Raw genomic sequence first — 15962 nt, 5'->3', positions numbered from 1 at the left:
ACTGTGGGAGGCACCGAAAACGGGGAAAATTGGCATATTCACATCAGTGGCTGATGTGGTGAGGCTGGTGATAAACATGGTTCATGACTGTCTCCTCTGAACAACATCTGAAGCCAGTGATTAAAGGGATCTGAATTGCAGGGGTGAATTTCCTCCACAGGCTGCACAGCACAAGGGTTTTATCCCCATCCAGCAACGTCCGCTCAGTTTGCAAAGTAATCCCTGATTTACTTTTCATGTTTGTTACTGGTTGGCACACGTGTATCCATAGGAATATTTTAGAAATCCAAGCAAGTGGAAAGATGTCCTTACCCTGAGAGCTGTTTGCTTAATAGAATTGGGAGAGCTGGGCATGTTGAGACAGAATTTCCTTCAGCATGTATTGGTTTATTGACAGGCAAAGAGCACACAAGAATACAAGCTTTAAGGAACAGCTGTAAATTGTTATGTCCTAACATTGAATCTTTCTTCTCTATCCCTTTTTTATTTCAGCTGAGAGGCCTGGCTGGCTCTGGCATTTCAGGTGCAGGGTGATTGGTCTGTACACTGATTTATTGCTAATACAGGCACACTAGTGAGCCACAAATTAATGAACAGAGGGATGCCAATACCCAGTGGCAGAATTATTTTCACTTCCTTCATACAAATGACTTTTTCATATCACCAGGAGGAGAGTTGCAGCTGAGAAGGGTGTTTTGCTAGGGAAAATACCCTTTTTTATGGTGTGGATTTTGCACGCAGGGAAGGGTGTAAATAAGTAAAGAACAAAAGAACATGTGTGGTGCTGCCAGTCCTGCCCAGCTGGTCCCCAGAGCTGGCTGTGCAAAGGGAAGCTGCTCTTTAGATGTATTTTATGGAGGATTTTGATTACATGCTTCTCAAGTCAGACTTAAAGCTGATCATAAAGCAAATCTACCTTCACAGCTCCAAGTTTTTATTAGCTCAGGGGCTGAGTGCTTAAACTCTTCTTGAAGTTAAAAGTATCACCAGCATGAAGGTACTAAAAGCTTGAAGGATGGTCTGGTTCCATCACAGCACACTTTGTGGCAGCTCCTGGCTCCTCTTTGGAGCAGCTGTGCTCCATCCCTGTGGTTATCCTGACCTGGTTTGTTCATACAGGCTGCTTTCAAAATACACCAAGGCAGATTCATATGGAGCCTTAACTCTCCCAGATAAAAATAATTTAAAATCCAAGTCTGGTATTTACATACCCTATGTAAAACTCATTTATTGCAGTTGCTGATTCTATTTGTATCAGTGTCATGGAATTATAGAATTGTTTAGGTTGGAAAAGACCTTTAAGATCATCAAATCCAACAGTTCCCACTGCTGGAGTTGGCACTGCCAAGCCCACCACTAAACCATGTCCCTACACGTTTCAATGCCTCCAGGGATGGATATTGATTTTAGAAAGCAAGAAACACCCAACCCTTAATCTGTTTGAAGATAGGGATGTATTTATAGGCTTTGTTTGGCGTGGGTTTTTTCAGAAAACCTTTGTAGGTGCATCTTCTCCAGGAATAATCCTGCTGCCTCCTCACCCAGGCACGGTCTTACTTGAACATGGAGCTGCAGATTTTGGGTCAGCAGTTGGTTGGTTTAAATAAGGTGTTCCCTTCCAGACTGACATTTCACAGGCTGTAGGCATAGGCTGATTATATAGCAAGAAGGACCAATTTTACTTGTATTTTTAAGGTTAGGAGTTTTAGAATTTCTGCAGTTCGGCTTTAATGCTGCATTAATGTTCACAACAGCAATGCTGCTCTTTACTGTGAGGACAAAAATGTAATTGAAGGTGCAAATTTATTGATAAATTCCTATATATGCCCCCCAAATATACCCATATTTCACATGATTTATTTCTTATCCTCTACTAATACAAGCAATAGTGAGAGGCCTAATGGAGTCGGGAAGTTTGGTTTCAATATGCAAGTTGTTTGAATACTTTCCACTTGCTGAAAAAGAAGAGGGAAAAAAATTAAAAAAAAAAAAAAAAAAAGAGCATCATTTTGTGGCAGGATGATGCTTATCTGTAGATCATCTTTTTAGCAAAAGCCTTCCCTGTATAAATAGCCTTTTTGTGGCTGCTCTGAGCTGACTTGTGCCTCTGAATAAATTTAACTTAATTTGGGGATACATCAACTTTCATACCAGTGATTCAGAGTTTTCCCCTTGTCGAAGTTCAGCTGTTTCCATTCTTGTTCTCCAGAGATTCTGTGCCAAAATGCACTGGCCCCAGTGGGCACCAGGGTACCCACCCCTATGTGGAAAAAGCCTTGAACCTGGGGCAGTGTTCCTGTGCTTGCGTTCTTGCAAGGCTGAGCCAGTGTCCTTTGTGAGCACTGATTTCCAGGACCTGGGCACGTGTTTGTTGTCTGAAATACAAACCACCTTGAGCCCCAGGCAGAAGTTCTGAGCTCGGCTCAGGTGGCAGGTCCAGGTCCAGCACCTGCCAGGTGCTCTGCAAGAAGGTTGGAAACTGTGACTGGGCAGTTTCCAAGACAGCCAAACATCTCACCCCTGAATCCAGGCCCCTTTCCAGTTGGCTTCTCCCTTAAATGCACAGATTAATCCATGTTGCATTCATTCAGAAAAAAAAAAAATCAATGTTTAATGTTGGTCTATTTTACAAGCCCTATTCTGTCCTTTCTAATTTAACCTCTGAGTCTGAAGATAATAATGTAGTGTTACCCTCTAAATCCACATGATTGTAGGGATATTGTAAGAATGGATAGGGAGGGAAAGGTCAGTGACAACAGGAAGAAACATTCGGTGCCTTCATCATACAACTACACTTTGTTCAAAGATCTGTTACAGTAGTTTTGAGATGAGCAGATTTAGCAGTTTCCTTCAGACATCTCCACATTATTCAATGCCTGACTTTCCTCAAATATGCATCTTTTTTTGCACACAAGCTAAATTTTGTTCTGGTACCACCTTCATCCTTTTTAACACGCCTCTACTCATACCTCCCAGCCTATCAAGTGTTTTCTGCATTCCTCCAAACTGTCCTCTCTGCAAACCTAATTTCTTTTGGTTTCTGTTCTGAAGGAGTTGTGCTCAGCCTGGAGCTATATATAACCCCCCTTTTTGGCTGGGCTTTGCGAGACAACTGTCTCTTAAGACAAAAAAAAAAGGAGAAAACCTGTGATAGCACATTTTGTAATGAGGACCCGTCCCAGGATGTGCTCCCTGCCCAGCTCCCTCCCACCATCCCCAGGACTGAGGCCATGCTGTCCTTTATGGATTAACAAGAGTTTATAGGCTGTACAATGAAGAGTCAAAGCATATAAATAATTTGCATTAAGCTTTTTGCAGATCATAAAGGAAACAGACACTAACACAAAAATTTAATTATGTATCATAAAGGTCTTAAGAAGAATTAAATGACTTGACAGAGAAAGTATCTCTTTCTGCCCATAAAAATATTTTCTTTTTCTTTCTGTATCCCAGTAAGCCTGAACATTTAAACCTCTTTATCTCATCACCTCATGCTGATGGCTGGAAACCTTTCTTGGCTGCTTTTCCTCAGAACTCACCCGTTAAAACTTCTCCGTTTGTGTGGAATTTTTTTGCCGAAATATCCAAAAGGAAAATTTTCCCTTAACCGCTCCTAAGAAAGGAGGGAAAGCCTCGCACGTGTCCCGACAAAACGCTGGGACTACCAATGTGTTGCTGGGGTTTGGTTTTTTTTTGAGCCTTTTTCCCTGTTTTTCTCTTCCCTTGCAGTGTGGCAAAGGTGCCGAAAACTTCGATAAGTTCTTCACGCGAGGACAGCCGGTGTTGACGCCCCCGGATCAGCTGGTCATTGCCAACATAGACCAAACGGATTTCGAAGGGTTCTCTTACGTCAACCCCCAGTTCGTGCACCCCCTGGTCGAAAATGTAGCATGAAACAGCAGAAGCAGGAACAAATCCCGCCGTGGGGAACAGCCCCCAACCCTACAATTTTTAGGCTTTTGCCTTGTTGATTCCATTTGGGCCTGGAAATTGTAGGGTTCGAGAGTGTAGGGTGAGGGAAGGGCCACTTAGTCAGGATTTGGGCTTTGCAACGGCGTTGTTGTCTTAATGGGACATAAATTAGTGTACAGTGCCCTCTTACTCCTTCTAGAAGTCGCCACTGACTTGTCTAAACTTACCCATTTTTTGGTACGTTATATATTTTGTAACTTCCCGCTGTCCTTTTGCTCCCTTTTCCACTCTGTCGTGTTAGGAAAAAAAATCTAACACGTGGTCTGAATTAAAAAAAAAACCCACCTGGAATGTTTAGTCCTTGGGTGCAGATGCTGGAGGTGGGACTGTTCCTCCTGCAGTTCCCGGGGACTTCGGGGACAGGAGCAGCACGAGGGACCGAGCGACAGCACCAGGGAGGAGAGGCATTGCAAAAACAGTGCCGAAAGGAGTTGTTTGGAAAATGTGGCAGAAAAAGAAAGCTGGGAACAGGGGGGGGGGGGGGGGAGTAAAATCAAATCAGACCCTGAGGCTTCGTGAACCGATCCCGTGAGATCACAAACAAAAGCGCTCCAGTGGTGGCCACATCTCTAGGGACTTGTGCTAAGTAGCATGTGATAAACTCAAGGGTGAAATTTTGTCTTTAATAATAATGATGATGATAATGATAATAGTAATAATTTAATAATACTTTTGTGAATTTTAATCTCCATGAGATTATTCTGTGATCCAGGGTGCCATTGTTTGTTCAGTTGGTTTAATTTACACCGCTCCTCGAGTTTACTGTTAACTGGTTCTAATACCAATATTTTACTATGAAGTTCATTAACCTGGAATGTAAAACAAAACTGTAATTCCTCCTAAATCTTACTTACATGTGTTTATTTATAGTCTGCAGTGTAGAGCAGTAAATTGAAAGCATTATGTGTACTAAATTAACAAAAAAATGCAGCCCCGAGTGACTTCCTGATTTCTTCAGAATAACTCATGAAAATCAAGTGAGTGTTAGTCTTAAAATAATCAGTTTTAATTCAGAAAACTTTGGGCTGTAGAATAATCAAGCCTGAAAGAAGCAGCACCTAAAACCTGTTTTATTGATAGAATGGAATTTAATACCTTTACATATGCTTCATGCAATGAATTTTGCATGTTTAGTAATAACTCTTAATAATAAGGGTTAATAATAAGCAGATCTATATTATGGCATATATATCAAGCATAAAGAGTATTATAAAACTTTTATAAAACAACTCGTGCTTTATTTGTGGAAGTTCTTGTTCTGAATGACACATTTAGATTTAGCTAAATGTTTTCTTGCTGTTGTTTTGATTTTTACTTTAGGTTTTGGATATTGTTACTGGCTTAGGGTATAATCTCTTTTTTAAAAGTAGATATACTTTTAAATAATAATTGCTACCTGCAGGTTTTATACGAGGTTCAATTAGGCTTTCATTTCACATCTGCTTATTACTTGCAGAGAAGGAAATAGACTTTATTGCAATGATGAACACTGTAATTAATGCAATCTTCTCCTCTCCTATCACTTAGAGAAAAAATTTTGATATTTCCTCTTACAACTTTACCAGAAGATATTAATTCAAATATCAGTAAATACGTTTTGTGCATATTTTGGTTTTGTTACAGCATGTAAAATAGTATTTGGTGCATTCCCCTTATTTTTTTTTCCCTTCTGCCTTGTTCCCCTTAGCAGCCATAGGCACTTTTTGTCTGTCAGATGTGCATGATGATGCCAGAAGCATGATGTCTCTGTTGCTGCATGCAGACTGGTTACGATTTTTCCAGCATGTAAACATATTCAAAAAGTAAGATATTTGCCATAAAAGACTTAAATTTATACTAGAATATGTAACGGGGGAGGGTGGGAGGGGGAATCTACTTTCTAATCCATCTTTTGTGACAATAAAACATGGAACCTGTGCCAAAGATTCTGTCAGAAAGATCCAGTCCTGCCAAGTGGCAGCCAAGGGGGGTGGGTTGGCCCTGCAGGGGTGACCTGTGGAGAGGGGGACAGTTGTGGAGGGAAATGTGGTTGGATGTGAAAGGCACCTGTGGGTTGTCTGGGCACCCCTGGGGCCTTCAGAAGCTCTTTCTGGGCAATTTTCAGCACTCCAGAAGTCCAGCTGCTGCCCAGTCATAGTCCTTTTGCAGCTCCAGCTCTGATCTTGGAGCAATCAGGCTTTGGTGACATCCCAAGGTGTGGGAAAACACACGGCTTGTGAGGGGTGTTGGCCAACTGTCAGGAACTCAGATTGTTGCCTAAATAAACAGGACTCCAAATTTTTCACGCATTTCAGGAGCAAAATTTTTAAGCCTGTGTCAAAATTTTAATTCTGTGTCAAACATGTTCTCAGCCAAGACTGGGAGTTCATTTTCTTCTTTGTGTATTCTATAGTTCAGAAATGATGGTATTCACCACAAAGCATGTGGCCTAGTGCAGCATTCATGAGTTTTTATTTTTTTCTGAGTATTATGAGCCTGATGTAGTTTAGGAAAATCAGAGTATCATGCTGTAGAAGATAATAGACTGAATTAAGATAACAAGTTACTGAGTGTCTCAGATTTGAATGAAGAAGGGGCTCTCAGCTAAGTCAGTCTGCCATGAGGCGGCATTGTGAGTGTTTTAAGAATGTGGAAAAGACACTTTTGAAAAAGGAAAATACTGGGAGAAATGCCAGCACACGGGTTTGGGGCATAAGAAAAGCAGAACAGGGGCAGAGCTGAACCAAGTCAGAAAGTAGGCAGGAGATCCCGTGGGCACATGTTCCCACAGGTCTGTTTTCCTGATGAGTTGTCCAGGGAAGTCCCACTGCGGGCGGTTGTTCCCGGTACAGCTGTGACAGTCAGTGCTGTTCACACCAGGACACGGAGCTGGTCCAGCACTGGGACAGAGCTGCTCATTTTCTGGCTGCTTCCCATAACCAGTCTCTTCAGCACTTGGATTTGTTCCCCAGTTTTTCTGATGTAGAAGCAGAAATTCCTCTTCAACATCATTACCTCAAGCCCCCGGGTTTTCAACAACTCTCACCGTCTTCTGTAGGTGTCTGTAACACTTAGGAAAAGGTCCTGTGAATTCCTGGATCCTGCAGGAGCAAGGTAGGGTTGGATAAAGCAGGGGCTGAGTGTTTGTTACCCCTCATTGCTCTGCCCAGTGCCCTCACACGTGAGCGCTCGCGCTCGGACCGGCCCTGTCCCAAGAACTCCCAGTGGCTGCTCAGAATCCAAACATTTAAAATGGCAAGGAAAACCTTAAGTATCCTGCAAGCCTTTTCATATCTTTTTAAAGGCAGATGTTATTTATATAATATTTTTCACAAGATTTGAGTTTCTAGAGAACATGTATCAACAGAGGGAGAGGCATTAGAGCTGCTTTTCTTTCACTCGTGTTCGATAGCAACTGTAATCCCAACACCCACGTTACCACAAAGATTCCTAAAAGGAAAATTGAGAATTATACTGCACTGAAGCTCGGGTAGAAGTTCTGGGAGCTGTGTTTCCATCCCACAGCTTGAGTCCCAAGGGGTTCTAGGGCAGCCCCGTTCCTGCTGAGGTCTGCCATGTAAAACTTCCGAGGGGTTTTCAGGGATCAAATGGGACTCAACTGGCTCCTAGGCAAATTTCTGCATTATTCAGGCATCTGGGTGTTTTTGTGCACCTTTGAGCCACTTGAGCAGGGTGGTGGGTTTCCAGGATAACCACTTCACCCACTGGCCAGTCTTGGCGTTCTCAGCAAGGATGGCACATCCGTGAGAAGGAGAGAGCACACTCCATAATAAAATACTCCTTAATAAATACTCCTTAATGCAGTTTAGAGCAGAAATGCAATTTAGCTTTCTGATCCTTCATTCTTTCCAAAAGTACAATTGAATTTCCCTTTACAAACTGAAGAAAGTTCTTCTGGAGATCAGCTGTTAGTTTAACAGAAACTCATCACATCTGAACACTGTTGGCCTTTGAAATCCATCCTGTCTTTGGAAGTGAATTCAATTGAATAGTGCTGGGCTTCTATTAAATTAATAACTCAAGTGAGAGAGGAACTTGTCTTCCAGCTGGAAAGGTGACATGTCCAAGGATTGAGTGGTACCACTTGCAAAGTCTTTCCTCAGCCGGTGCATCCGGATGCAATCCCAGTAAAATGCCATAGGAGACATGCAGGGAGCAGAGGGGGGAGAGCCTCCTTATTGAGCAAAACACATCCTTGGAAATAATATTAATAATAACAATCCAATAATAAAGCTTTGAGATGCGTAGAAAGACCATATTTACAGTACTGAGTTTACAGTGGGCTTTTGGACCTGCCAGGGAACTTCTGGAAATATTTAATGTGATTTTCAGTTCTTGTAGTCGTTAGGATAAGTTATTGTACATAGGTTTTTGTCTCTTTGCAGACGTGAGTGTGGGCTCCAGGCTCTGTGTCCCCTCTGTGCTGCCTGTGGGGAGGCACTGAGCTGCCCAGTAGTCCATAAGCAGACGAGCTAAAAAGCACTTTTTTTCCCTCAGCTCTGCACTCATAGATGGGATCTGAAATAGTTCAGTTGAAGATTAAATAAGACTCGACTCCATAAACATGCATGATTTCCTCACTGTGCCAGTAACAATTAGTAATTAAACAGCCTTATCATGAATAATCACCATGCACTACAGCCCTCCTGGTCCCAGGAAAACCTTGAGAGGGAGAGGCCACTTACGGACCTCTCTGCCTCAGTTACCTCAGCTGTAAAATGGGGGTAATAATACTTACTTACCTCACAGGGAGGTGTGAGGACTTCTTAGCCAATGTTTCTAATACACTTTTAACCTGAAAAGAGTTGTGTAAGTATTATTATCATTTTTACTATTAAAATCAGCTTCTTGGATTCACATGGTACTGCTGGCTATACCATGCTGTTTCTACTTTTTTATAGAACTTTAGTAACTCTGCTGAAGCCGTTTGGAGAGGAATAAAATCCGATCTGGTAACGTTTCTTACCGAATCTGGAGTCCAGCTTTTGTACCTGGAGTCAGGGTGTGGAGGGGGAGTGATGCTGACTGTGTTGTGGGTCAGCTGCACTCACCTCTTTTCCAGTTACTGAGATTTTTATGTGCAATTTAAAAATTCCGTGTCAATGGAAGTCTTACCAGAACTGATCACTGGGAGGTGAGATTCCCTGTGGATAAATAAGGTCAGCACAGCTGTTTTCTAGTAATGTTTATACGACTCCTGGTCCGTCCACGACAGGTTGATACTTTCTGTTGATATTTTAATGTATTTCTGTGTTGTATTTATGTCTTTGTGTTTTTCTTTTCCTTGTCTGTGACACAGTAGGTCAAATTTGAAAGAAAACTACTCCAGAAACTATGTGGTTTTTTTCTCCCACTGATGTCAGTTGACCTAAATAAATAAATTAAAAGTCTATTAATGATTCTAAACAGGATGAGTAGCAACAGCATTGATAATGCTCAGCCTGATGCTATTAGAGCTCATTTCTCACTCAGGACTCATTGGACAGTCCACAACTGAGATTACATTAATTTTATAATCATTACTGACAGGAACATTTTAATAGAAAGGAAAATTATGTTTCTGATATTTATATAAGCTTTTTCCTAAGAATTTCTTGGATTTACTTTCCCTCTATTTGAACCCCATGTGGCAACACTGCCAAGGGCTCCGTCCTTCCAGAGCTTGGCTGGGGCCAAGAGCCCAAAATCACCAAAATTATGAATTATATGTTTGTGTCCATTGCTGTTGGCCTTGGAGCAGAAAAAAGTGTTGCTGCAGTGGTAACAAATTTAATCAATGGCTCGTTCCCCACCAGGCCTTTCGTTTATTCTCTCCCATGTTATCAAAATGAATGTAAAAAAATTAATTTCAACAAAATGAAGCTCGTTGGCTCTTTTTAAAATGTGCATTTCCCAACAGTCTTTGGTTTTGCACAATACAGAGAACACCTGAAACTTTTCAAATGACTGTATGTTACTTTAATGTTCCCTTTTTTTAAACAAGGAGTAATCCTGCCTTGAAATCATTCGTATTTTTAATATTATTTTAAGACCCTAATGTTGTATTTATACAGAGGAGAACATTATTTATTTTCATATCATTTATTTGCAAGATGCTAGCAGAAAATTTGGAGAGGCCATTCATTTTTCAAAAGATTTAAAAAAAAAAATACCATAGGAAGTGTAGTGGGCAAGACTGATGTACAAATTACAGCATCTTTTTTTTCTTTTCATAATTCGCAATATCTTCAATCTTTGTTTGCATGAAATGCTTTTGTTAAATATTAATTGTAGTTTCCAAACAAGTGTGTACGAATAAAAATACTGATCATTACTTTTGTGAGAGTTTGGTCTCCTTTGATGGAATTCCCTTTCAAAATTGACTCCATGGGGGCTGCAGAGGGGAAGGGGGGTTGTTTCAGTGATTAATGATGCTCAGGGACCCACCTTTGTCCTGAAATACCTATTTGGGCACTCCTGGGGGAGAGGACACGACTTCCCAGTCCCACCAGCCACGTTCACCCCACACCCACTTTCCTTGTTTAGACTGACATCATTTTATTCTCAAACTTTGAAAGCCACGTACAAATATTGTGACAACTTGACAGGCAACTCCTTCTTCTGCCTGCTCTCACGTGGGTTGAATCTCATGCCAATTCAGTAATTAGGTTAGTTTAATTTGCAGAAGTCTGGCTGGGTTTGCCCAAAGGAATGGTTGAAACTCCTGGGGTTTTTCCAGAGGCAGCAGGTCTGTGCTCCTCAGCTTCTGAGCCCCACGAACACGTCTCTCCTCAGGGGCTGGGATATTTCTGCACAGCAGAAGGGGGAGTTTGGGGTGACACACGGAGAGTCTGTGCATTGAGGGCAAGAGGAAGGGGGTCCTCAGCTCTCCAAGCTGCCAGATCTGCATCCCTGTCACCTTGGCTGGTTGGGATTCATCCCTAGTTGTGGCTGGGCCACCAGCAGGATTGGGATGGTGGCTTCTGGGCGAGAGCTCGTTAGAAGTGAATCTCTAAACACACTCCAGACTTATCCTTGGGGAAAGCCAAGTCTGGCAGAGCGTGGGTGGGGTGGAGATGGACCCACAGAGGTGGGAGAGCCCCTGGCCACCCCATGGCCACGGTCTGCACCTTCCCACGGTGGTGGTCCCATGGGAAGGGAGAGTCACCCAGCTCCCACCGGGATGAGTCAGCAGGAACAGCGGGGCGGTGAGAGGCTGCGTGGGGACTTGGCTGCTCAAGTGTGAGGCTCAACACTCTGACTGGGTGGGGAGGAAGGGGACAATGTGTACAACTGTGCATTTTTATTTCCTAGGCAAGATTAGGCTGGTGGTGCTTGGGAAAAAATTAAAGAGTTAAAGGCTGCAGGAGAGGCTGAATCTCTCTGTGCCTGTCGCATCCCATACGTGAGAGTATCTCCACCAGGACTGTTTCCAGCATCCAGCACCCAATAAATCACAACAAGAACCCGTGGCTGCCTCCCCCAGCCCCAACTTCACTCTAGAGCTTTGGGTATTTGATTGAGAAGTCTCAGAATACTTTTACAGAGCTGGTGCGTGAGCTGCCAATAAAACCATCTCCTCTGAGAAATGCTCGGGTAGCTATAAAATGATGACTGCATTAATTACCACAAGGTAATTATAATCCCACCTGCTCCCTGGGGAGCCATGGTAAAGCAAAGGCAAATCAATCAGGGGCCCAAATCAGGGCAGCTGTTGCCAAGGGTGGATGGGTTGTCCTCAAAAGGATGTTTTCCCCCTGCATCTGTCACTTGTCACCTTCCCAAAGTGATACTACACCCAAAGAAATGGGGATCTGTCTGGGAGAACAGTCAGTGGCAGGGCTGGACCCACAGAGTTACCTGCTAAAATTTATTTTTTGCTTTTTTTTCCCCGCTTTTCCTAAAGAAGGAGCATGGAATGAGGCAGATCTCACGGGAAATGAGTCAGTACTGTCTCCTTCTCAGGGGACTTGTCGCATTTGCTGCCAGGGTGACAGTGTCAGGCACCAGCTGCCACTTCTAGTGCTCATTACTGGTCCCTGAGTCAGTGCCTGACATCCTACCCCAGGAGATGTTGCACAGACTGATGAAGGAGAGGAAAAATTCCAAAACCAATTTAATGTACAATACCTGGGTGAGGAAAAAGAAACGACCCCACAGTGGAAAGTTTGCTTAGAAGTATTTTAGATCTTTTTCTTGCCCATCAAGGCTGGCAAAAATTACCCATCTCTTCCCATGCTGGGAATGAATTTCCTGTGTGTGTGAGTGTGAGAGAGTGTTTGCTCCACATCTGTGCTATCTTTCCTATTTTTCCTGTTTGAGGACCTGATCCATCACCCCTTACCTCACTCCTCTGTTCAGAACACTTACTAAAACTCAATGCTTGTAACAGGGAGACTTCCTAACCCATATAAAACACTCTGCAACAATTTATATAAAACCTCATTAAAGCTTCAACATTTTCAGTGACACCTCCAGAAACAGTCTTTTAACAGGATTCATTTGCTTCTCCTACAAGTGTAACCGTGTCTGGGACACTGATTAGGTGTGATTTTAGGAAAAAATCCATCAGAAGGAGTTATAAAAGCAACCAGCAAGGAATGCAAGGGCAGAAGGAGGGAAAGGCAGCGGTGAGAGCATCCCAAAACTCCTTGGATCAGTTCCTGGTCATTTTGGGATAAGTCATTTAGCATTCTCATGCCTGATTGATGCTAACATCATTAAAAGATTGGTAGTGAATTTCAGGGCTATATAAATCACATTTAAAACTATTACCCTTAATAGAAGCCTTATGAGGCTTTAATAATTAATGCATCTAAACTGCTTTCCCAAACATGACCTTTAAAATCAGGCTGCTGTGGCCAGAGCCAGCCCTCATCCTGTAAGCACCTGCTTTCCAACCAGCCTGGGAGGCTCCAGTGGGGCTACTCTGGGGAACCTGGGGCCAGTCCCAGAGACCAGGTCCAGTCCCAGAGAAAGCTGCCAGGGAGAGTGGTGGAACCTTCACTCCTTTTGGAGATGACAGAAAACACCAGTTGTGAGAGCAAATGTGCTGGCAGCATCTCTTCCAGCTTGTCCTGTTGAAAGGCTGGGATGTGGGCACTTCATGCCCTCTCAGACCTCCTTCCCTCCAGTGTGGGAATGCTCAGATTCCCAGCCCGGCTGGGGATGTGGCACCCACGGAACACCACAAGGACTAAAGGCTGCACCTGGACTGGCACACCCTCATCTTTCATTAGCTTAGTTTAGACCCACATGATTCCAGAGGGTATTTTCTCTTCACTAAAGTGGGGAACTTCCGTCCACACGTGTGCCTTTGTGGTTCTGTGAGTCAGAGCTGCTCGGGGAGGCTGCGAAAGGCTCCGCACCGGGTTTTTTAGGCTTTTCACAGCGTGTGGGTGCTGAGATAAAAATAATGTTGCACCTCTCCTTGCGCTTCCTCCCAAGCAGAGGCTCCAGGCAGAGGGATGTGCAGGGGAAACAGCAAATGGAGCTTCAGCTCCAACAGCCCAGAGTTAATTCCTTTAATTTAGTCATGGTGCAAGCGGGATGTGAAAGCCCTTCCCGGAGAGCGGCTGGTGTTCTTTGGTGCCATGAGATTTCCCTTTTTTTTCTGATTTCACTGTTTGAAAACTAAGATAATAATGTTGCTGCTGGGATAAGGAGCAGAGGTTGTGCTGACTCCTGCCACAGCAGTCCATCCCAAGGTTGCATCCCACCTGAACAGGAGCTGTGGTTGCTGCAGTTGTGGACCCCAAACCCAGGCTGCTGATGCCAGTTTTGCCATCCAGTGTGAAACACCCCACAAACACCCTCTCATGAAAAATTGAAATCTCAAAAGTCTCTCTGGCAAGTGGTTCCCAACCTCTGGAAGCTGCACAGTGGGGTTGTGCCGGGGCTGCTGCACATCCCTGTTGTGCTCCAGCGTCTCCCCAAGCCTCCCCCCAGCCGTGCTGCCCACGAAATGACAAAAAATAGCAAGTGCTGAGGCAGCTGGCAGGGAGCATCCGTCACCTCCCACACAAGTCACAGCAGCTCCAGCCCCCCCCCATCGCCAGCTCCTTGCATTTACCTGCTCGCTCTCCTTCCTCGGGCAAACACAACAATTCCTGGTGCAGACTTTCCCTTCCTGTGCCCAAAATGCTCCTCACAGCCTGATGTACAATTAGAGTTGGTCCACAACCCTTGTCTGATGCCAGACCAGAGCCACACGTGGGCTCAAGGGGTGGCTGCCCTCAGGTGGATTTGCTGTCTGAGTAATTCCATGTGGAGTAAGTTTGAGGGAGTGGGAGAGGAGGCAAACCTGAGGTTTCCTACCAGTTCATGGCCCGAGCTGACAGGACCAGGCCTTTTATTGTATAACAACCTGAGTTCCTTGCAAAGTGACTTCTGTTGGAAGAGAAAAGACCAGGGAAAACATTCCCTGCAGATGTCACCTGCAGGAATCAAACACTTGTAGCTGAAAGGAGACAGGTCCACCACCCCTCACTGCTCCACTGACAGCCCAGGGAGAGCTGCTGTAATAAATCACTTCTGGTCTGAGCCACTGATGAAGTTCAAATCCCTCCCCACTAATAAGATTGGACCTTGGGTGCAGCCTAAAATCTGCTGCTCAGGTGTCCGTGGAGCTTCACACTGCCACGCTGAGGGCTGGCAGAGCTGCTGTGGCTGGGTCAGGCTCCAGCCCTGCAGGGACCAGCACAGCTCTGTGACAGCCTGAGATGGGCAAAATCCCACCTGGCTTCATTTGCCCACATGTGGCTGTGGAGGAGGATCCTCCCTCTCAGGGAGGAGAGAATTTAGCAGGAACAGTGAGAAGCAGGGAAGGCAAAGTGGTGTTGTTCTGAGATGGTGTTATGTGAAACAATAAACCAAAACAGGTGCTGCAGGGTTTGGCAAACTCCTAACCCAAGTTTTGGATGATTCTGAGAAGATGCAAAGTGCTAATTGTCCTGCCTGGGACAGCCATGCCAGGCTTCTGGCTGGGAGAAGAGGTTTCCACTTCATCTTCACTGTTGTTTGCCATCATCAAGAGATACACGTTATGGGGACGGAATTCTGGACAGCTGCTAATGAGGTAGGAGAGCTCAGCTGTGGTTTTGGGAGGCATCACTGGTGCTCTCTTCCCTCCTGGCCCCGGAATGCCTGTGGGAAATGCTCCGGTGTGAGTGTTGGCATCGTGCACGTGCTTTGCCAGGGCAGAAGTTGCTGTACAAGACAAGCAGCAGCAGAAAATCCGTCGGAGTGCTTTAGCCCGAGTGCATTTGCATAGAAGCAAAGGGGAGGGGAAGAAACCCAAGCTGGAAATGTGTATTTCTAATTGATTATATGCATGGCTGCTGGGGGCCTCTCACACTGTAATGGTTAATTATGTCACTGGATGTGCTGCAGCTTTATTCGTGTTGTAGTCAAACAATCCTGCCCAGAGCCCAGGCAACAACACAGCACATTGTCTGTCTGGAGGAAAATGAAGCCCTGCTTTGGGTTGTTTGGTGGGAATTTTTTAACAATACAGAGTAAAGAAAAATGATGAACAGCCAACTACTGTGTTAAAGCAATGTACCCTGACAGCCTATGGTGAACATCCAGGTGTAACCTGTCTCCTGCAGCTTTGTGATTTTATTGGTAATTCCCTGCTGATAAGCTCCATCCCAGGGAAGCCTCCTCCTCCCTGGGGCTGGGGGTCCTGGAGAGCATTACCCCTTTGACTGCCTTTTCCCAGGCAGAATCCATTCTGCTGACCAAATCCCTGCTTTGTCCTTGCTATCAAAACCCTGATGGATTTGCTGCCTTCAGCTCTTCCTCAAATGTGAATGAGAGCCCAGGAAAACGTGCTGCATTCACTATAATTTAAATATCACTGTAACTTTGCATGAAAGAATACATGTGAGCTGCAGTCCCTCAAAGACAAATAACCAGTGTGCTCTGGCTGCCAGCTGGGGTCCTGTTGGGAGGCAGGTTTCTACCAGCCTGGATCCCGCTGGAACTTGCCTAAATTGGGCTACACCACG

General features: G+C 44.4%; 1 protein-coding gene across 1 annotated transcript in view; it reads left to right on the top strand.

The window, feature by feature from the left end:
- PRKCA (protein kinase C alpha) overlaps window positions 1-10285 on the top strand; it is a 145652-nt gene extending 135367 nt beyond the window's left edge. The window contains 1 exon segment of the mRNA XM_032706569.1: window positions 3730-10285. Within this exon segment, the coding sequence (XP_032562460.1) occupies window positions 3730-3894 (165 nt within the window). The 3' untranslated portion in view covers window positions 3895-10285.
- The last annotated feature ends 5677 nt before the right edge of the window (window positions 10286-15962 follow it).

Source organism: Chiroxiphia lanceolata, chromosome 19 (assembly GCF_009829145.1).
Source record: "Chiroxiphia lanceolata isolate bChiLan1 chromosome 19, bChiLan1.pri, whole genome shotgun sequence".
In the NCBI taxonomy this organism is placed as follows: domain Eukaryota; kingdom Metazoa; phylum Chordata; class Aves; order Passeriformes; family Pipridae; genus Chiroxiphia; species Chiroxiphia lanceolata.
Note: the sequence above shows the minus strand (reverse complement) of the source record. Positions and strands in the feature narration are given on the sequence as shown.